Source organism: Bos indicus, chromosome 6 (assembly GCF_029378745.1).
Source record: "Bos indicus isolate NIAB-ARS_2022 breed Sahiwal x Tharparkar chromosome 6, NIAB-ARS_B.indTharparkar_mat_pri_1.0, whole genome shotgun sequence".
NCBI classification, from domain to species: domain Eukaryota; kingdom Metazoa; phylum Chordata; class Mammalia; order Artiodactyla; family Bovidae; genus Bos; species Bos indicus.
The window spans coordinates 118,079,227-118,100,772 of record NC_091765.1 but is presented as its reverse complement, the minus strand read 5'-3'; the positions used below and the strand labels follow the sequence as shown (position 1 = coordinate 118,100,772).

The window sequence follows — 21,546 nt, the reverse complement described above, 5'->3', positions numbered from 1 at the left end:
AGAAGCATCAGCTTCTCAGACAGATGTGTCTGACACCAGGGGTAAAACGACAGATGTGTGGCCCCTTACTCCACCTGCTGGCTCTCCATCCTCACCCTGTGCTCACCCCTGGCTCTGGCTGGCTGTCCACAAGCCCCATGGCTGCGGGTTCCCTATTCCAGCACCAGGACGGTCTTCCAGGATTACGGCCTTAATCTTGGCCGGAACCACGGCTCTTCAAAGGGACCCCAGGAGAAGACTGATTCCACTGCTTTTACAGAGAAGCACATCGGAATGTTGGACACTGGGTGGATGGCCTAGGCCTGAAGTGAGGTTGCCAGATTTATGTTCTTTCCAGATGAAATGTGGAGCCGCTAGCAACAGGAGACCAGAGATCAAGCTGTGAGCCTTTGGACTGAGAACACTGACTCCAGGACCCGAGACTACCAGAGAACTCCTAACCCTAGGGAATATTAAATAGTGAGCACTCCCACCAAGGAAACCACTTCAATACAAGACCCGGCATCACACAGCTACCAGTAGTACCCTGCGCAGGACACCTCAACCAAACAACAAATAAGACAAAAATACACACCCGATCATCAGCAGGCGGGATTACCACCTCACTCAGCCCTGCCCATCAGAGGAAAAGCAAAGAAACTCAGCACAAATCCCACCCTGTGCGAAGCTTACACAAACCACTGGACCAACCTTATGAGGGCAGAAACCAAAAGGAAGGAAGATTTCAACCTTAAAGCCTGGGAAAAGGAGACTTCAAACACAATAAGCTTTAAAAATAATAATAATGAACAGGCAGAGAAATACTGAACAAATGAAGGAAAAAACTAGAAACACAGAAGTCCAAATAAATGAAGGGGAAATAGGTGAACCACCTGAAGAATTCACAAGCATGATAGTAAAGATGATCAAAACCTTGCAAACAGAATGAAGAAATCACAAGAATTAATTAACAAAGACGCAGAAGAATTAAAGAATAAATGTAGAGAGACAAACATACAATTACTGAAATTAAACATACTCTAGAAGGAATCCGTAGCAGGATATCTGAAGCAAAGAACAGATCAGTGAGCTGGAAGATAAAATGGTGGAAATAACTGCTGAAGAGCAGAATACAGTAAAAAGAATGAAAAGAACTGAGGCTAGTCTCAGAGACCTCTGGAACAAAATTAAATGTGCCAACATTTGAGTTATAGGGATCCCAGAAGAAGAAGAGAAAAAGAAAGGGTATGAGAAAAATTTTGAAGAGATTATAGTAGAAAATTTTCCCAATAGGGAAAAGGAAATAGTCAATCAAGTCCAAGAGGTGCAGAGAGTCCCATACAGGATAAACGCAAGGAGAAACACACCACAGTTCAAAAGCATCAGCTTCTCAGACAGATGTGTCTGACGCCAGGGGAAAAACGACAGTTGTGTGGCCCTTACTCCACTTGCTGGCTCTCCATCCTCACCCTGTGCTCACCCCCTGGCTTATACTAATCAACTAACAAAAATTAAACACAAAGAAAGAATACTAAAAGCAGCAAGGGAGAAGCAACAAGTAACATGCAAGGGAAACCCCACACAATTAACAGCTGACCTTTCAGCAGAAACTCTGCAGGCCAGAAGGGAACGGCAGGATATATTTAAATACTGAAAGGGGAAAATCTACAACCAATATTACTCTACCTGGCAAGGGTTTCATTCAAAATTCATGGAGAAATCAAAAGCTTTTCAGACAAGCAAAAGTTAAGAGAATTCAGCACCACCAAATCAGCTTTACAGCAAATGTTAAAGGGACTTATACAGTTAGGAGACACGAGAGAAGAGAAAGACCCTCAAAAACAAGCCCAAAACCATTAAGAAAGCTGCAATAGGGACACATATATTAACAATTACTTTAAATGTAAATGGATTAAATGCTCCAATCAAAACACACAGACTGGCTGAAGGGATACAAAAACAAGACCAAAATACATGCCACCTACAAGAAACCCACTTTAGACCTAAAGATGCATATAGACCAAAAGTGAGAGGGTGGAAAAATAGATTCCACGCAAATGGAAAGCAAAAGGAAGCTGGAGAAGCAATCTTCATATCAGGCAAAACAGACCTTAAAATAAAAATATTACAAGAGACAAGGACACTACATAATGATCAAAGGATCAGTTCAAGAGGAAGACATAACAATTGTAAATATCTATGTACCCAACATAGAAGCACCTCAATACATAAGACAAACACTAATAAGACATAAAAGGAGAAGTTCACAGTAACCTGAATAATGGTAGGAGACTCTAACACCCCACTCACACCAATGGACAGATCATCAAAACAGAAAGTTAATAAGGAAACACCTAAGTCCTAAATGATGTATATTAGATGAGATGGATCTCACTGAAATCTTCAGGACATTCCATCCAAATGCAGAAGAATACACCTTCTTCTCAAGTGCACATGGAACATTCTCCAAGACAGACCACATCTGGAGTCACAAATCAAACCTCAGTAAATTTAAGAAAACTGAAATCGTATCAGGCATCTTTTCCAGCCACAACGCTATGAGACTAGGTATCAATTACAAGAAAAAAACTGTAAAAAGCACAAACACATGCAGATGAAACAACAGATTTCCAAGTAACCAAGAGGTTACTGAAGGAATCAAAAGGGAAATCAAAAAATTTCTAGAAAGAAATGACAATGAAAACACGACAAATCAAAACCTATGGGACACAGCAAAAGCAATTCCAAGAAGGAAGTTTATAGCAATACAATCCTCCCTCAAGAAACAAGAAAAACCTCAAACAGACAACCTAAATTTACACCTAAAACAATTGGGAAAAGAACAATAACAAAAAAAACCTCCAAAATTAGCAGAAAGAAAGAAATCATGAAGATGAGAGCAGAAATAAATGAAAAGAAATGAAAGAAACAATAGTAAAGATTAATAAAACTAAAAGCTGCTTCTTTGAAAAGATAAAATTGACAAACCTTTAGCCAGACTAGTCAAGGAAAAAAAAGAATCAAGTCAACAAAATTAGAAATGATAAAGGAGGGGTTACAATAGACAATGGAAAAATACAAAGGATTATAAGAGACTATTATGAACAACTACATGGCAATAAAATGGACAGATTCTTAGAAAAGTTCAATCTTCCAAGACTGAACCAGGAAGAATTTGAAATTATGAACAACCCAATTACAAGCACTGAAATTGAAGCTGTGATCCAAAATCTTCCTCCTGCAAAAAAAACAAAAGCCCAGGAGCAGATGGCTTCACAGGAGAATTCTGTCAAACATTTAGAGAAGAGCTGATGCCTATCCTTCTAAAATTCTTCCAAAAAATTGCAGCAGAAGGAGTACTTCTAAACTCACTCTACAAGACTACCATCACCCTGATACCAAAATCAGACAAAGACAACACAAAAAAAACTACAGGCCAACATCACTGATGAACATAGATGCAAAAATCCTCAACAAAACTTTAGCAAACAGAATTCAACAACACATTAAAAAGCTCATACACCATGATCAAGTTGGATTTACTCCAGGGATGCAAGGATTCTTCAATATGTGCAAATCAATCAATGTGATACACCATATTAACAAACTGAAAGATGAAAACCATATGATAATCTTAATAGATGCACAAAAAGCCTTTGACAAAACTCAGCACCCATTTATGATTAAAACTCTTCAAAAAATGGGCACAGAAGGAACCTAACTCAACATAGTAAAGGCCATATATGATAAGCCTATAGCAAACATTCTTCTCAATGATGAAAAACTGAAAGTATTCCCCCTAAGATCAGGAGGAAGACGAGGGTGTCCACTCTCACCACTATTATTCAACATAGTTCTGGAAGTCCTAGCTACAGCAATCAGAGAAGAAAAAGAAATAAAAGGAATCCAGATCAGAAAAGAAGTAAAGCTCTGTTTGCAGATGACATGATACTGTACATAGAAAACCCTAAGGATACTATCAGAAATTTCCTAGAGCTAATCAGTGAATTTAGCAGTCACAGGATACAAAATCAATACACAGAAATCACTCGCATTTCTATACACTAACAATGAAAAATCAGAAAGGGAAATTAAGGAATCATTCCCATTCACCATTACAACAAAAAGAATAAAATATCTAGGAATAAACTTACCTAAGAAGACAAAAGAACTGTACACAGAAAATTATAAGACACTGATGAAAGAAATCAAAGATGACATAAACAGATGGAGAGATATTCCATGTTCCTGGGTAGGAAGAATCAATATTGTGAAAATGACTGTACTACTAAACGCAATCTACAGATTCAATGCGATCCCTATCAAATTACCAATGGCATTTTTCACAGACCTAGAACAAAAAATTTCACAATTCACACGGAAACACAAAAGGCCCCAAACAGCCAAAGCAGTCTTGAAAAAGAAGAATGGAGCTGGAGGAAGCAACCTTCCTGACTTCAGATTATACTACAAAGCTACAGTGATCAAGACAGTATGGTACTGGGACACCAACAGACATATAGACCAATGGAACAAGACAGAAAGCCCAGAAATAAACCCATGCACCTATGGATACCTTATTTTTGACAAAGGAGGCAAGAATATACAATGGGGCAAAGACAGCCTCTTCAATAAATGGTGCTGGGAAAACTGGACAGTTACATGTGAAAGAATGAAATTAGAACACTTCTTAACAGCATACACAAAGATCAACTCAAACTGGATTAAAGATCTAAATGTAAGACCAGAAACTATAAAACTCTTAGACAAAAATGTAGGCAGAACACTCGATGACATAAATCAAAGCAAGATCCTCTATGACCACCTCCTAGAATAATGGAAATAAAAACTAAAACAAACAAGTGGGACCTGATTAAACTTAAAAGCCTTTTGCACAGCAAAGGAAACTATAAGCAAGGTGAAAAGACAATCCTCAGAATGGGAGAAAATAGCCAATGAAACAACTGACAAAGGATTGATTTCCAAAATATACAAGTAGCTCATACAACTCAATACAAGAAAAACAAACAACCAATCAAAAAGTGGGAAAAGACCTAAAAACACATTTCTCCAAAGAAGACATACAGATGGCTAACACACACATGAAAAGAGCTCAACATCTCTCATTATTAAAGAAATGCAAATCAAAACCACAATGAGATATCACCTCACACCAGTCAGAATGGCCACCATCAAAAAGTCTGCAAACAATAAATGCTGGAGAGGGTGTGGAGAAAAGGAACACTCTTGCACTGCTGGTGGGTATGGAAATTGATACAGCCACTATGGAAGACGGTGGGGAGAGTCCTTAAAAAACCAGAAATAAAACCACCACATGATCCAGCAATCCCACTCCTAGGCATATACCCTAGGAAACCAAAATTGAAAAGACAAATGTATTCCATTGTTCACTGCAGCACTATTTATAACAGCCAGAACACGGAAGCAACCTAGATGAATGGATAAAGAAGCTGCAGTACATATACACAATGGAATAGTCAACATGAAGTCACTCAGTCGACTCTTCGAGACCCCATGGACTTTGGCCCACCAGGCTCCTCCATCCATGGTATTCTCCAGGCAAGAGTACTGGAGTGGGTTGCCATTTCCTTCTTCAGGGGATCTTCCCGACCCAGGGATCAAACCCCGGTCTCCCGCATTGTAGGCAGACGCTTTACCATCTGAGCCACCAGGGAAGTCAATGGAATAGTACTCAGCCATAAAAAGGAATACATTTGAGCCAGTTCTACTGAAGTGGATGAACCTAGAGCCTATTATACAGAGTGAATTAAGTCAGAAAGATAAATATCATATACTAATGCATATATGGAGAAGGCAATGGCAACCCACTCCAGTACTCTTGCCTGGAAAATCCCATGGACGGAGGAGCCTGGTTGGCTGCAGTCCATGGGATCGCTAAGAGTCGGACACAACTGAGCGACTTCACTTTCACTTTTCACTTTCATGCGTTAGAGAAGGAAATGGCAACCCACTCCAGTGTTCTTGCCTGGAAAATCCCAAGGACGGCGGAGCCTGGTGGGCTGCCGTCTATGGGGTCGCAGAGTCAGACACGACTGAAGCACCTTAGCAGCAGCAGCAGCAATGCATATATACAGAATCTAGAAAAATGGTACTGAAAAATTTATTTGAGGGGCAGCAATGGAGAAACAGACATAGAGAATAGAGTTATGGACATGGGGAGAGGGGAGGAGAGGGTGAGATGTATGGAGAGAGTAACATGGAAACTTAATTACCATATGTAAAACAGATAGCCAATGGGAATTTGCTATATGTCTCAGGAAACTCAAACAGGGGCTCTGTATCAACAGAGAGGGGCAGGATGGGAGGGAGATGGGGGGCAGTTTCAAAAGGGAGGGGATATATGTAAACCTATGGCTGATTCATGTTGAGGTTTGACAGAAAACAACAAAATTCTGTAAAGCAATTATTAAAAAATAAATAAAATTTTTTTAAAAAAAGGTTACCAGGAATAAGTGCCACAAAGCAAATTCTCAAGGTATAAAAAGCACTGGTACTCTGAACAAACATATAAGAAATAAACCAAATTGATATAATACTCAAAATTCATTAAATGAAATGGTTCATCGACCTCAGACTTAAAATTTTCATAATGTTTATTATCTGTATTCTTCTCCTAAATATGTAAAGCACATGCAGTGAAGATTTCATTTTTGGCAATTTTCAGTCTTCAAGACCAATGGTCTTAATCTTTGATTGGTTTTCTAAGTTCTCCACAATATTTTTCAGATAATCTTCATCTTTTAAAAAATATACATATAATTCTCTTTCCACTTGATGCAGCTTATTAGATGCCAAAAGTTTTCTTTTTGTCTTCACATCAGCAAAAATATCAGTAAGAAGATGATTCAGTTTATTTAGCTGAGATTCAACTTGATGAAACTGCTCCGTTAACTCCTTAAAGGAAAATAATAATGCTTTTTAATTCAAAATCTCTATTCATAATACCAATCATAAATCTTAAATGTAATTTACATAGGAAGAATCTAAATGATATAATGATTATTCCCACAACCTCAACCATAAAAGACCTCAATTAAAAATCCATAGCAGGATTAACAAAAAGTCTATGTAAGATCCATTGAAACAACTTCTGCAGGCAAGTTTAAGTGATTCAAAGCAAACTCCTACTCCCTGAAGAGTATCTGATATGCAAACTGTTCTGCATATTTATACGTTCAACAAGTATTCTGAATGCCTACCTCATACCATGCACTGTTTTAGAGTCTACAACTATAAAAATGAACACCAAAAAAAAAAAAAAAAGAACACCATTTCCTTCATGGAACTTAACACTCTGCCAAAGTAATCAAACCTTGTTATAGCCTAACCTGTTTACTCCAGACATCAGAGGTACTGATAAAACCTTGAAATGAAGCAATTACCAATATAAAGTAATTGTCTTAATCTGGATTTTTCTTTTTTCACACTGTTACAGAAGATGGAATTACACGTAACATTCAACTATCCTGATTTACCATGTAATTCTTCTCAAAAACCTAAACATTCTGGACCCCCCACATTTGATAACTGAAATTCCTCACTTCTTAACATTAAAAGCAGCTTAGGTTTTCTAACCATCAGCCAGTAGTATCAAAGAGGTTCTCAGACAATCTGTAGCTATAACTACACCTCAACCTTCGACCACTTCTCAGAATGATCCACAGTATGGTAATCACCTGATGCTTGCTGTGAATAGATTCCTATACCTCACTCCACACTAAATCACTCTGCAACAAAGCCAGAAGCCACATTTCAACAGGCTCCCTGGTGATTTTAATGTACAAGTTCAAGAGTACTAACTTCACACATGTCATAAATGCCAGCTCCAAAGAGCAGTACTTTTTAAACTACAGTAAAAAAAAAAAAAAAAAAAATCAAGTGGTATCTACAGTAAGTGGCCTCTGAGGGAAAACCCTGTAAACTGGAAAACAGTGAGAAATATCTCACCTTTAACTCCAATACTAAAGATCTTAATAGTTACTAAAATACTACTACAAATACTGAAAAATATTCAACTTCATTAATAAAAATGCAAGTTAAAATTCATATGGATGACATTTTGTATCTCAATGGGCTAGGAAAAAATGTAAAATAATGATACCCAATGACATTATAGTAAAATCACCATATTTTAGTGATTTTAGAATGGACTCTTTCACACTTTAACATAACTGAAATCAATATGCACTGTATAATTAAGAGCATCATGTAACTGTTATTGACCAGACAGTCATAAGAAGCACTTTATCATATATATAACACCCCGCACTGCTTCCCTAGTGGCTCAGATGGTAAAGTGTCTGTCCGCAATGCAGGAGACCCGGGTTCGATCCCTGGGTTGGGAAGATTCCCAGGAGAAGGAAATGGCAGCCCACTCCAGTATTCTTGCCTGGAAAATCCCATGGAGCCCAGTAGGTTACTGTTCATGGGGTCGCAAAGAGTCGGACACGACTGAGCGACTTCACTTCACTTCACTGCAAGACCTGCAGGGTCTTAGTTCCCCAACCAGGGATCAAAGCCATGCCCCTGCACCGGAAGCGTGGAGTCCTAACCACTGCCACGCCAGGGGATTCCAGCACCTTTTTGGAAAATTCTTACTGTGCTTAAGACACACAGCACGAGGTCTCCCCTCCTAACGAACCCAAGGGCGCAGCACTGCACTGTTAGCTGTTCGCACAATGTTGCATAGCAGATGCTAGGACTTGTTCCCTTCGCCTGAAGTGAGACTTGACGCCTACTGATTAACAACTCTCCATCACCGGCAACCACCACTGTACTCTGTGCTTCTAACGAGTCTATTTTAGATGGCCCACAGTAAGTGGAATCATGCGCTGTTTCTTGGGACTAGCTTATTTTCACTTAGCATAATCTCCTCAAGGTTCATTCATGTTGTGGGATTCTGAGGTTTTTTTAAGGCTGAATAATATTTCACTGTATGTATATACTACTATATTTTCTTTTTCCATTCCTCCATAGATGGACGTTTAGGTTTTTTCTACAGCTTAGCTATTACAAGTAGGGCTGCAATGAACATGTGAGTGGAGACATCTCTTTAATATCCTATTTTTATTTCCTCTGGATGAATACCCAGAAGGAGGATTACAGGATCATACAGTAGTTCTATTTTAATTTTTTTGAGGAAATTCCATACCGTTTTCCACAGCAGCTTCACCATTTTGCACTCCCACCGATAATGTACCAGGGCTCCAATGTCCCCACACCCTCACCAACACTACTCTTTTGGTTTTTTGATAACAGTCATAATAGTTGTAAGGTGATATCTCAACTGTGGTTTTGCTTTGCATTTCTCTGATAATTAGTGACGTCGAGCAACTACTCATACACCTGTTGGCCGTTTATATATCTTCTTTAGATAAATGTCTATTCAAGTCCTTAGCCCATTTTAAAATTAGGTCATTTAGTTTTTTGCCTTTTCATACTGTTCATGGGGTTCTTGAGGCAAGAATACTGGAGTGGTCTGCCATTCCCATTTCCAGTGGACCACATTTTATCAGTCAAAGTAAAGAGGAACTAAAGAGCCTCTTGAGGAGGGTGAAAGAAGAGAGTGAAAAAGCTGGCTTAAAACTCAACATTCAAAAAACTAAGATCATGGCATAAGCCCCCATCAGTTCAGTTCAGTCGCTCAGTCGTGTCTGACTCTGCGACCCCATGAATCGCAGCACGCCAGGCCTCCCTGTCCATCACCAACTCCAGGAGTTCACCCAAACTCATCTGCATCGAGTTGGTGATGCCATCCAGCCATCTCATCCTCTGTCATCCCCTTTTCCTCCTGCCCCCAATCCCTCCCAGCATCAGAGTCTTTTCCAATGAGTCAACTCTTTGCATGAGGTGGCCAAAGTACTGGAGTTTCAGTTTTAGCATCATTCCTTCCAAGGAACACCCAGGGCTGATCTCCTTTAGAATGGACTGGTTGGATCTCCTTGCAGTCCAAGGGATTCTCAAGAGTCTTCTCCAACACCACAGTTCAAAAGCATCAATTCTTCGGCGCTCAGCTTTCTTTACAGTCCAACTCTCACATCCATACACGACCACTGGAAAAACCATAGCCTTTGCCATTACTTTGTTGGCAAAGTAATGTCTCTGCTTTTTAATATGCTATCTATGTTGGTCATAACTTTCCTTCCAAGGAGTAAGCGTCTTTTAATTTCATGGCTGCAGTCACCACCTGCAGTGATTTTGGAGCCCCAAAAAATAAAGTCTGACACTGTTTCCCCATCTATTTCCCAGGAAGTGATGGGACCAGATGCCATGATCTTCGTTTTCTGAATGCTGAGCTTTAAGCCAACTTTTTCACTCTCCTTTTTCACTTTCATCAAGAGGCTTTTTAGTTCCTCTTCACTTTCTGCCATAAGGGTGGTGTCATCTGCATATGTGAGGTTATTGATATTTCTCCCGGCAATCTTGATTCCAGCTTGTGCTTCTTCTAGTCCAGTGTTTCTCATAATATACTCTGCATATAAATTAAATAAGCAGGGTGACAATATATAGCCTTGACGTACTCACTTCATGGCAAATAGAAGAGGAAAAAACGGAAATTGACAGATTTTCTTGGGCCCCAAAATCACTGCAGATGGTAACCGCAGCCAAGAAATGAAAAGACCCTTGCTCCTTGGAAGGAAAGCTATGACAAACCTAGAGAGTGTATTAAAAAGCAGAGACATCACTTGGCTGATCAAAGTCCATATAGTCAAAGCTATGTTCCAGTAGTCATGTACAGATGTGAGAGTTGGACCATAAAGAAAGCTGAGCGCCGAAGAATTGATGCTTTCGAATTGTGGTGCTGGAGAAGATTCTTGAGAGTCCTTGGACAGCAAGGAGATCAAACCAGTCAACCCTAAAGAAAATCAACTGTGAATATTCACTGGAAGGATTGATGCTGAAACTATAGCTCCTACACTCTGGCCACTTGATGTGAAGAGCCGACTCACTGGAAAAGACCCTGATGCTGGAAAGACTGAGGGCAGGAGAAGTGGGAGACAGAGAATGAGACGGCTGGATAGCATCACTGACTCAGTGGACATGAATTTGAGCAAATTCCGGGAGACAGCTGAGGGCAGAGGAGTCTGGTGTGCCGTAGTCCATGGGGTTGCAGAGTCAGAAATGACTTACCAACTGAACAATAAGTTTTTTGCTATCACCAACACTGTTTATGTACAGTGTGGAAAAACACAAAAAATACTTTGAGTCAAGAAATAACACAGAAACGGACACTGAATGTGAAGTTTCAGAAATACCTTAATCATTTTAATTGGCTTTTTCCTTTTAATGTATATTCCTAAGGGATATGATAAAAACCTATGTCTATCACACCTAAAAGATATCTTCTAATAGGTATGAAATAAAAATTCTAAATAAGAAAGTGCTGTGTCAGTTTAAATGAAAATGCTTTTTCTTTCTTAGAAACTCGTGAAATTATGGTGTATCATATGATAAATGGTGTCTAGTAGACATTCAAATAGCTGGTGACATTTTAAATAGGTAAACTCCTTTGAAAAGCAATATGGCAGTATCAAAAGCTAAAAAATAATGTGTATAACCCAAGAAACCTGATAATTCTATACTATCTCTAAGAGTTCATCCAAATGGTGGACTGGTTACAGAAATTATGACATAGTAATTAAATCAATAGAGCATTATAAACATTAAAAATTAAAATTATTGTAGCATGGAAATGTTTATTTCATAATGCTAAATAAAAAGGAAAATATAAAAAATACATAAGTAAAGGAAAAAAGCATCTACTTTGCAAATACTAACCAAAAGAAAAATAGCATAGGAATATTAATATTGGACAAGAGGAAATTAAGACAAAAAGCACAATACAGGGTCATTATATAATGCTAAACAGTTAAATCACTGCAATTTAAATCCACCAGGATAATAATTCACTGCAATTTTAAACTTGGATGTAACTTATAAAATAGACTCAAATATAAATAAAAACTGATAGAACTACAATGAGAAATTTTCAAATCCACCATCATAGGATTTTTAAATAATTATTTAAAAGATCAAGAAGATAGAATCAGTAATAGGAGACTTTAAAAAACTAATCACAAGTATCACTTCATATCCATGAGGATGACTATTACATACTTTTTTTAAAAGGGAAAATAACAACTGTAGGTGAGGACATGTAGAAACTAGAACCCTGGTACAGCTGCTGGGTAATGTCAGACAGATTCTCAAAAAGTTAAACACAGGCTTACCATGATTCAGCATTCACTCGTAGGCATATACGCAAAAGGAATGAAAACAGGGACTCAAATTCGTGTACAATGTTCACAGCAGCATTATATACAACAGATAAAAGGTGTAAACAACTCAAGTGTCTATGAACAGATCAACAGTTAAACAGATAAAATGCGATGATAAAACACAGATGAACAGATAAATGTGTTATATACACACAACAGAATACTCAGCACCAAAAAGGAATGAAATTCTCACACCTGATGCAATATGGATGATACTTAAGGATATTATGCTGAGATAAGCCAAAGACAAAAGGACAAATATTATTATATGATTCTACTTTTATAAGATAACTATAGTAGGCAAATTTATAGAGACAGAAAATGGAATAGAGATTACTAGAAAAGAAGGAATGGAGAATTAATATTTAACAGGCACAGAGTTTAGCCCATGTGGGATGAGAAAAGTTCTGGAAGTAAATGGTGACACGGCTGCATGACAGTGCAAATGTTCTTAACGTCATCATAACTGCACACATTAAAATGGTTAAAATTGTAAATTTTACATTTTGTATATTTTATAATAAAAAATTATTTTAAAAACTAATCATAAGCTGTCTTATTTCAAGAAAAGATAACGTAGTTATTCAGATCAATTCTTCCATAGGAAAAAATGTAAAAAGTGAAATGAAGTATTTTAAAGAGTCAAACAAAGCAAAATCTTCTAGGACTTCCCTGGTGGTCCAGTGATTAAAAATCCACCTTACAATGCAGGGGACACAGATTCGATGCCTGGTCAGGGAACTAAGATCCCACATGCCATGGGGCAACTAGAGAGTCCATGGCACAACTAAAGAGCCTCTGTTCACCGCAACGAGGAAAAGCCCACGCACCACAACAGAAGACCCAGCGCAGCAACAACAACAAAAAACAAAACCCCAAAGCTTCCTGAAACCAACAAAGAGAGAACAAGACTTTAAAAGACTACAAATCCATAAAACAACGCAGACTGGTAAGAGACCCCAGAAGCTGCTTTACTCAATCGCTAATCTTGAAAAAACAGAATCCATGATTCCTGACACTGACAAGAGGAGTGGTGAAGTCCAAGGTCCATAAAAGGTAGGGAGTCAAGCAGGAGACTGTCTTTGTAATAAACTAAGGACACCAACAATCTTAAGATCAGGATGGCCAGAGCAGGAAGAGCCCCTGGTTAGAATCACAGTCCAGACAGGAATCATCTGTTGTTGTTCAGTCACTCAGTCGTGTCAAATTCCTTGCAACCCAAGGGACTGTAGCATGCCAGGCTTCCCTGTCCTTCACCATTTCTCCCAGAGCTTACTCAAACTCATGCCCATTGAGTGGGCGATGCCATCCAACCATCTCGTCCTCCAAAACAGACTTTGAACCCAGCTTATGGTTCAGAACTGGCAGTGCTCTTAATATCTAAGCGAGCATACACGAAGGCAAAAGACAAACGTTTAAGGAGGGTCTTTTATGTATTTTAATGTATGAGGGTCCTTTCACCAGAAAGATACTGATTTTAAATTTGGATGCCTCAATAAGTGGTAATGGGACAATCTGGTTATTCATGGGGAAAAATAACAATAAAATTAGAACTCTATTTCTCATGTCATAAACTCCTGGTGGATTAAAGAACTTAACTAGAACAGCATAAACTTTTAAGATAAAGTAAAAGGGACTGTCATTACTATGTTAAGGGCAAACTTTCACAAGATATAAAAAAGGGCAAACCATAAGAGTGATAAATTACATCAAAATTGAAATCTTAAAAAAAAAAGTCAAAAACTAACAGGTAACAATAAAAAAGAAAAAAACAAGACACAAATAGGGAGCAAACACATGCAGCACACATCACTGACAAATGGCTGGCGTTTGAAATGCGTGAAAGAACTCCTCCCGAAGGGGGCTCAACCGCCACGATCATCAGAGACATGCCAATCGTAACCTCAACGGGACGCTATTTTATATCTTTGCAGAGTGAGAAAACTATAAATGCAAATAGCACTATGTGATGAAAAAAACATGGTAAAAGAGCATCTCTCAAACACTGCTGGTACAATATGGTACAACCACTTCCAAAATCAGTTTGATGTATTATGTAAAACAGAACCTGTTATTCAGCAATTCCACTCCTATGTGAGGTGACAGGGAGAGAGAGAGAGAGACATGCATCTGTAAGACATGCAGCAAGGCTATCCACATCAGTATGATCTACAACAGCAAGAACTGGAAATAATCTAAATGTCTGTCAACAGAACAGGTAATTAGACTGTGGAATTTCACATAAGGGAATACTAACTATACAAAAGAGAAAACTATAAACGAGCTATAAATGAGCTACGTTTTACAAATACCCACATGGATAAAACCCAAAATCATATTAAGAAACAAGCAAGTTACTGAAGAATATATATAATACAATCTATATAAAGTTCAGAAACATACAAAACTAAATAACACAGTCTGTATTATAAATAAAAGAAAGCAAATGACAAATCTTAGCATAGTTCCTCCCTGAAAAAAGAGAGGAGAATGCTATTAGAAAGTGAAAGTGAAGTCTCTTGGTCATGTCCGACTCTTTTCGACCCCATGGACTGTAGCCTATCAGGCTCCTCCGTCCATGGGATTTTCCAGGCAAGAGTGCTGGAGTGGACTGCCATTTCCTTCTCCAGGGGATCTTCCCGACGACCCAGGAATCGAACCCGAGTCCCCCGCATTGCAGGCAGACGCTTTACGGTCTGAGCCACCAGGGAAGCCTATTAGAAGGAGCTGCTATTACTAGGGTACACAGAATTTTAAAGATATAAGAGCTATCCTGTGTGTTAAAATAAGTGAAAAAAAATACAGGGATGGTGTTTTTTTTTTTTAATTCTTACCATAAACATTACATATCCTTTCATATCTGAAATATTTAATAAATTTTAAAAACTTTGACCAAAACTACTTGAAAAATATATGTGAATAAAAATGAGATATAAAAATGTTACTATCAGGGAAATGGGGTAATATTTTCTTCATGCTAACATTTTCTTTAGTATCTTTTACAATGAACATTTTTTTTAAGCATTTTTAATTACCAGGGTAAGCACCTACCTGATCACTAAGCAAAAGCTGATTTCCTCCTTGATACAAAGCTTCACAAAGCAAGTTCACATCACTGTTTAGTTTGGACAGAAAGAAAGAATGTTCTTGAGCAGATACTGCCAACTGCTCTTGTACCAAAGAAACATCCTGTTTTAATTTCTCAGCTACTTCTTCCAGGTTTCCATGGGTTATAAACAATTCTTTTTTCTTATTCTCTCCTTCTAAAAGTTGATAAAGCCTAAAATGTGGAAATAAAAATTAGAAGAAATTCTTAAGTCAGTACAGTTTTCAAAATTATAACCCACTATATTGGGGCATCTTTGGGAAAGCTAACAATTTGTAAATATTAATCAAACAATTAAAAACTTTCCAACGACAATACTATCTCATTACAGAAATACATATTCTAATTATCGTATCTGAATTCCCAGTTTTCCCATCTTCCAAGTTTTAGACATAAAATTCTTTTTGACTTTAACTGCCACTAACCTACTTCAATTAAAGTACCCTTCAGAGATACCGCCCTAGAGAACACTTCTTTCACAGAACACAACTATGAGGCAGCAGAAACGGCAAAGAACTTGAAACGGAAGACTGAGGTCTGATGCTGGCTGTCATGTAAGACCTAAGTCAAGTCAGCCTTTGAGATTTAATCTTCACGTCTAACATCTACCTAATTTTAAAGGACTGTGGTAGACTTAAAAGAGGAAAATTGAAAATACAAGCTACATAAATATTAATAGTAAACTTGCTACTCCAGTCATGTCTACATTTGCTTGACAAATTAAATTCCTAATGAGCCAAGAGGCCATTGTAATACTTCAAACATTAATGGCAGAAAAATTCTACAGTACAAACGGAAAAATGTGAGGCAGCACCTTCTACACATACACGACAAAAAGTATCTGCTCTTAGAGTCTTCCTGAAACTGGTTCAAAGTGAAAAGTAGTGAAAGTGTTAGTTGCTGAGTTGTGTCCAACTCTTCGTGACTCCATGGACTCAGCCTGCCAAGTTCCTCTGTCCATGGAATTCACAAAAATACGGGAGTAAGAAGCCATTCCCGTCTCCAAGGGATCTTGGGAGTGTGCGCAGGCAGTGTGGGATCCAGGAGGCCTGAGGGTCCCCTGCGCTCCGGTTCTCGGTGCCCGATCTCCCACTGCGGGAGGGGAACACCAAGGCGAGGAGTCGGGCCAGCTCCAAGGGGCTGGAGTCCAAGGGGACCTTGGTTTTAAGGTCCCTAGGTGGGTGATCACACAAGAGCCTGTGGCCGCTGGTCTGTGGCTGCCCTCGGCTCAGCGGGGAGCCCACTGAGACGTTTGCTGGCTGTGGGCAGGAGTCCCGGGAACTCTACCTATGAGTCAGCGGCGGAACTAAGTGGAGCAAGACGCCCCAGGTGGGGACCCTGTGAAGGAGGAAACATAAGGGGCTCTATCTTGAAAGCAGGACGCCATCTTGGGTCGGACTGTGGACTTTGAGCTATATGCCCAGTATCCATGGAAACAGCATACCAATGAAAAACCAGACCCCTGGATGAAGGAGCCTCGGGACTCGTACCTAGACTGTTCCTCGCCTAAAGGAATATGCTAATTATCACTAACAGGACAAAGTTGTAAACCCCATTATGCTTAGCGGGGTATGACCACAGGTCTATTTATCAATGTCCACTGTTTAATTATCTAGGCTTATGACACATGAATCATGGCTTAACTTCGATGGTATCTCTCTTTTACCTTGTCCAGACTAGTTTCAAGGAATTTGGGTAGGTGGGTTTGGGCACGTATACTTAGGGTATCTAAGGTTTTCACAAAACTGGTCGGGGACCTTGGCTAACAGGAGACTCTGCCTTGGGCCTGACAGTGTAATAATCTGCCCTCCACCATCTGCACTGTCCTTCTGAGTGAGTTGTTTCCCGGGACGCGTGGCTACAACACCTGGACCTGTTGTAGGGCGCTGCTCCAAGGTCGACGAGCGTCCGAGTGGGGTTGGAGGTCACCCTTTGCTCAGCGCTGATCTGGAGGCCAGGCGCGTTTCGGGGGCGCTCCGCTGGAGTGTGCGCAGCCAGTGTGCGGCCCGGGAGGCCTGAGGGTCCCCTGCGCTCCGGTTCTCGGCGCCCGATCTCCCGCTGTGGGAGGGGAACACCAAGGCGAGGAGTCGGGCCAGCTCCGTCCGCGGGAGCAGGTGCGCCAGGTGCCGCGTGCGGGTGCGCGGACTCGCAAGCCCACAGAGCGGAGCGAAAGTGTCCGCGAACAATTTCGTGGAGTGGACTGTATGGGCCAGAGGCCCGGGGTAGGAAGAATGGGCGTTGGTCGCCAGAAGGGCAGCGGAAGAGGCGGTGAGAAGCAGAAGCCGCAGCAACCACTGCAAAACCACCATCTAGTCTCTCAGCTCTGCTCTCTCTGCGAGACCGCGGCGGCGCCCGGCCTTTATAGGCGCCCCGTGCGTCACCCCGCCTCTCTGTGACGTCACGGGCACCTCCGGCCAGTCGCCAGGCGGATTTCACCGCTGCGCGCCGCGGGCCAATTGCGGGGCGGTTCTCTCCATCTTCCTCCAATCTGGCCCCGCCCCGGTCCCCGCGGGATCCCTGAGGCCCTGGGGGGCGGGGCGGTGCATCTGAGAGCGGGTCGGGGGAGGGCGCTCCAGGGGTTGCCATGGTGACATTGAACCTGCCTGGATCCTAACGCTCCAAGGGCTCCCTTGGCGTCTCAGCCTCCGATAGCGTCTGATAGCGGATGGAGGACAGGCGGTCCGCGAAAGCGAGGCGGTGTGCAGGGGGATGGGCTGCAGGAGATGTGGAGAAGGATAGAGGAGGTGAGATACTGGGAAGGAGGCAGGGGCTCCCATCAGAGGGTCGGGGCAGCAGAGGAAATGGGCGACCCCCCTCTGCTGGTTTCCCTCCCGTCAGAGTGGCACCCGGCGCTGGCCGTTAGCCTGGGCGATCTGCAGTTCAGACCCGGCTGGCTGGAGGGCGAGGACACGTGTGGGTGGAGCAGTCCTCGATCCCGGAGCCACCATCAGGGGACACTGTCTTCCGACACTACTATTCAGAACTCATACACATGGTGAAGGTCAGGCCAGCTCCGCCCCCGCTTCCAGGCCCCCTTCCCGGGGTTGGGGGGCACTCGGACGACCGGCCTTCGTACTGTGAACCTGTCAGGCTTCCAGGAAGCCCAGGAAGTTGAGGAAGAAGCCCTCCAGCTCTCAAACCCGCGCCTCCTGCCGCCCCAGGTGCTCGGCGTTTTCTTGTGGCGCCTCCCTCTCCCCCTCCAGGTGGGACAACCTGTCCCCGAGCAGCCCCAGCTCAGCCAATGAGTCCTCTGTGCGTGGGGCCTGGGGCTTTCCTGGGACATGGCCACGGGTGCCCTGCTCAACGTCAGCCATTCCACTTGGCAGCTCTTTCAGCCTCTCCTGTCCGAAGGCAGGGCATCCCTCTCGCCCTCTGGAGAGAACTCTCCAGAAGACCAAGACACCTCAGCACTGGAAGAGCCAGCTAAACCTGGTCCCAGGCCAGCGGTCTCCAGGCCCACGGCCCATCAGTACCTCAGCACTGAGACCCACCAGGGGGACCACACCCTGCACGGCTCCAAGCACCGGCCACGAGACGCTGGCGCTTCCGAGCCTGTCTCCCAGGAACGCAGCCACCACCAAAGCCTGCAGAGACAGCCGCCTACCCGGCCCCCGCGGTGGAAGGCCGAGGCCCGCCGGGGCCAGGGGTCTCGGGTTGGTCCCGACTAGGTGAGGACGCCGTGCTTCTCTGGATGCAGGTGGCTCTCCCGCCCCCATTTCCCGGTCTCCCGCCAGCCTCACCGAGTGATTGAACTGCTGCTGGGGGTGAGGGGCTACTGGAGCCGGCCCTTCCCTTTCTGGGGGTCGGGGCGCCACCGGGGCATCAGGGAGCCAGCTGGGGCCAAGGTTGCCTGGCGGCTTTGGGAGGGTTCCGAGGCCGGCCTCCTCAACCTCTGCAGGCTCTGGGCGCTGCTACTGGGAGGAGTACGCAGAGGTGGGGCGCACACTGACAGGAATGAAAATTTTCTCTTCCACCAGGTAGCAGCCCCTTCCAGCCAGCTCCCCTGGGCTGAACAAAGGCATCGAGGCCACAGGCAGACAAGGACTCAGGTGTCATCATGGGAAAGCTCTGGGCTGGGTTTCCGGCCGGCATGTGGGAAGGGTCCTGAATGAGAGGGTGCGGGGGATGGCCGCTGCCCTTGAGGGGGAGAAGGGTCAGTGCTGGAAGGCCTGGAGGGAGGGTCTGCAGGGCTGTGGAGATGGGCACGTACACTTAGGGCCTGTGGCTGCCCTAGGCTCTGCGGGGAGCTGGAGGCCAGGCGCGTTTCGGGATGCTCCGCTGGAGTGTGCGCAGCCAGTGTGCGGCCCGGGAGGCCTGAGGGTCCCCTGCGCTCCGGTTCCCGGCGCCCGATCCCCCGCTGCGGGAGGGGAACACCAAGGCGAGGAGTCGGGCCAGCTCCGTCCGCGGGAGCGGGTGCGCCAGGCGCCGCGTGCGGGTGCGCGGACTCGCAAGCCCACAGAGCGGAGCGAAAGTGGCACGAATACGAACGTGGAATGCACGGTATGGCCAGAGGCCCGGGGCAGGAAGAATGGGCGTTGATCGCCAGAAGGGCGGCCGAAGAGGCGGCGAGGAGGAGAAGCAGAAGCTGCAGCAGCCGTGGCAAAGCCGCCATCTCGCCTCTCCGCTCTCCGCGAGACCGCGGCAGCGCCCGGCCTTTATACGCGGCTCCGCCAATCTGGCCCCGCCCCGCTCCCCGCGGGGTCCCTGAGGCCCTGGGGGGCGGGGCGGTGCATCTGAGAGCCCGTCGGGGGAGGGCGCTCCAGGGGTTGCCATGGTGACGTTAAACCTGCCTGGATCCTAAGGCTCCAAAGGCTCCCTTTGGTGTCTCAGCTTCGGATAGCCTCTGATAGCGGATGGAGGACAGGCGGTCAGCGAAGGAGAGGTGGTGTGTAAGGGGGATGGGCTGCAGGAGATATGGAGAAGGATAGAGGAGGTGAGATGCTGGGAATGGGGCGGGGGCTCCCACCAGAGGGTCCGGGCAGCAGAGGAAACGGGCGGCCCATCTGGTCAGGCGGGTGTGTGCTCCCTAGACGGATCCCAGCACTCCTGTGCAGGTGAGTCTGTGTGCCACTGGCACAGCGAGGCCAAACGATGCTGAATCCTCGGAATCTAGAGCAGAGAAAGGTTTATTGCTGCACGATGCGAGGAGACGCGTGGCTCCCACCTTAAAAACCCCAAACTCCCCAAAGGTTTCAGCAAAGCCCTTTCCTGGGAAAAGTGAGGTGAGTCGTTGCAAACTTCCTGGTGTCAGATTCTTTGTTCTTGAGGTCAGGTCATGGTCAGGTAACAGTGTTCCTGTAAATGTCTCTAAATGAATGCCATTCTCTGTTCTGACAAGACAAGACAAGGTCTCAAGGCTCAGCTTTCACCCTCCAAGGTCCATGTCCTGGCTAAGGCGGGGGTGGGGGGGGGCGGGGGGTGGGGTTGGCGCTCCCTGCTAGGGCCAGTCAGCCTGCCCAGGAGTCTTCGTCCAGCACCCAGTCTGGGTCCTCCCACTAGCACCCAGGCCGGGCTGAGGAGGCAGATCTCAGCTGGTGGTGCCCTTGGAGCCAGGTCCCCAGACCCTGTCCAGCTGTCATCTCTGAGGCAGCTAGGCACCCAGGACCCAACTGGTCCTCAGTCTCCTCAGGCCCCCCAAACAGCAGGGGGTCAGGTCCCTCGCACGGCAGCCAGGCAAACCGCTGCTGCCCTTAGGTCCCAGTGTGGGGACTGGGGAGACCTTCACTGCGGCCTCTCGGCCTGGGCCCGGCCAGTGGGCAGCATTGGCAAGGGCTGTGGAGCCCAGCAAGACAGAGCCCCTAGCCCGTCCCCCCACCCCATCCACTGGCCTGAGGCCGGGTGAGCAGGAGGGCTCCGGGGTGAAGGCTGGGGTCCGCCTCTTACCTCCCTCTCTGCCTGACTACCACCACTCCCCTGACCGCTGGCCTAACAGGCCTTTAATCACCACCCTGGCAGTCTCTCAGTAGCGGCCGCCTGGTGACTGCTGCCTGGTAACGGTAGCTGTACTGGCCGCTGCACCCAGGCCTGTCCCCACCACACACTTGTCCTTTCTCTGTCACGCACTCATCCTTGGAGACGTCAGCCCCACTTGCTGGCACCGCGACCCTCCTGTCTGTATCTTCCACCGGACAGTCTGTTTTG

General features: G+C 44.2%; 2 protein-coding genes across 5 annotated transcripts; one reads left to right on the top strand and one right to left on the bottom strand.

Annotated features, from left to right (window-relative positions):
- Window positions 1–6,107: 6,107 nt before the first annotated feature.
- Window positions 6,108–20,017, bottom strand: LOC109560700 (uncharacterized). The gene is made up of 4 exons (XM_070791984.1): window positions 19,616–20,017; window positions 17,273–18,119; window positions 15,351–15,579; window positions 6,108–6,915 (listed from the first exon to the last, which is right to left on the bottom strand). The coding sequence occupies exons 1-2, from the start codon at window positions 20,015–20,017 to the stop codon at window positions 17,838–17,840; spliced, it is 684 nt and encodes a 227-aa protein (XP_070648085.1). The 3' UTR covers window positions 6,108–6,915; window positions 15,351–15,579; window positions 17,273–17,837.
- On the top strand, window positions 18,041–19,754 carry LOC109560715 (uncharacterized). 4 transcript variants are annotated; one of them, XR_011567331.1, is made up of 6 exons: window positions 18,041–18,149; window positions 18,244–18,406; window positions 18,496–18,608; window positions 18,732–19,073; window positions 19,383–19,454; window positions 19,640–19,754. XR_011567331.1 is itself a non-coding variant. In XM_019963174.2 (5 exons), exons 1-4 carry the CDS (start codon window positions 18,129–18,131, stop codon window positions 19,071–19,073), a joined length of 639 nt encoding a protein of 212 aa, XP_019818733.2. In that variant the 5' UTR covers window positions 18,041–18,128; the 3' UTR covers window positions 19,383–19,621. The 4 variants fall into 4 exon arrangements, 3 of the variants coding, with proteins under 3 accessions (XP_019818733.2, XP_070648087.1, XP_070648086.1); XM_019963174.2 differs by lacking the exon at window positions 19,640–19,754 and having other exon boundaries at window positions 19,383–19,621; XM_070791986.1 differs by lacking the exon at window positions 19,640–19,754 and having other exon boundaries at window positions 18,496–18,566; window positions 18,732–19,621.
- Window positions 20,018–21,546: the final 1,529 nt, after the last annotated feature.

Bases quoted from the DNA above. Each gene is read 5' to 3' on its own strand.
- LOC109560715 (XM_019963174.2), top strand. From the start codon at position 18,129: ATGTGGAGAAGGATAGAGGAG. The intron at 18,150-18,243 runs GTGAGATACTGG...CCCTCCCGTCAG, and splicing joins TGTGGAGAAGGATAGAGGAG to AGTGGCACCCGGCGCTGGCC. The intron at 18,609-18,731 runs GTGGGACAACCT...TCCACTTGGCAG, and splicing joins GCCTCCCTCTCCCCCTCCAG to CTCTTTCAGCCTCTCCTGTC.
- LOC109560700 (XM_070791984.1), bottom strand. From the start codon at position 20,017: ATGGCGGCTTTGCCACGGCTGCTGCAGCTTCTGCTTCTCCTCCTCGCC. The intron at 18,120-19,615 runs GTACGTGCCCAT...CATCTCCTGCAG, and splicing joins GGCAGCCACAGGCCCTAAGT to CCCATCCCCCTGCACACCGC.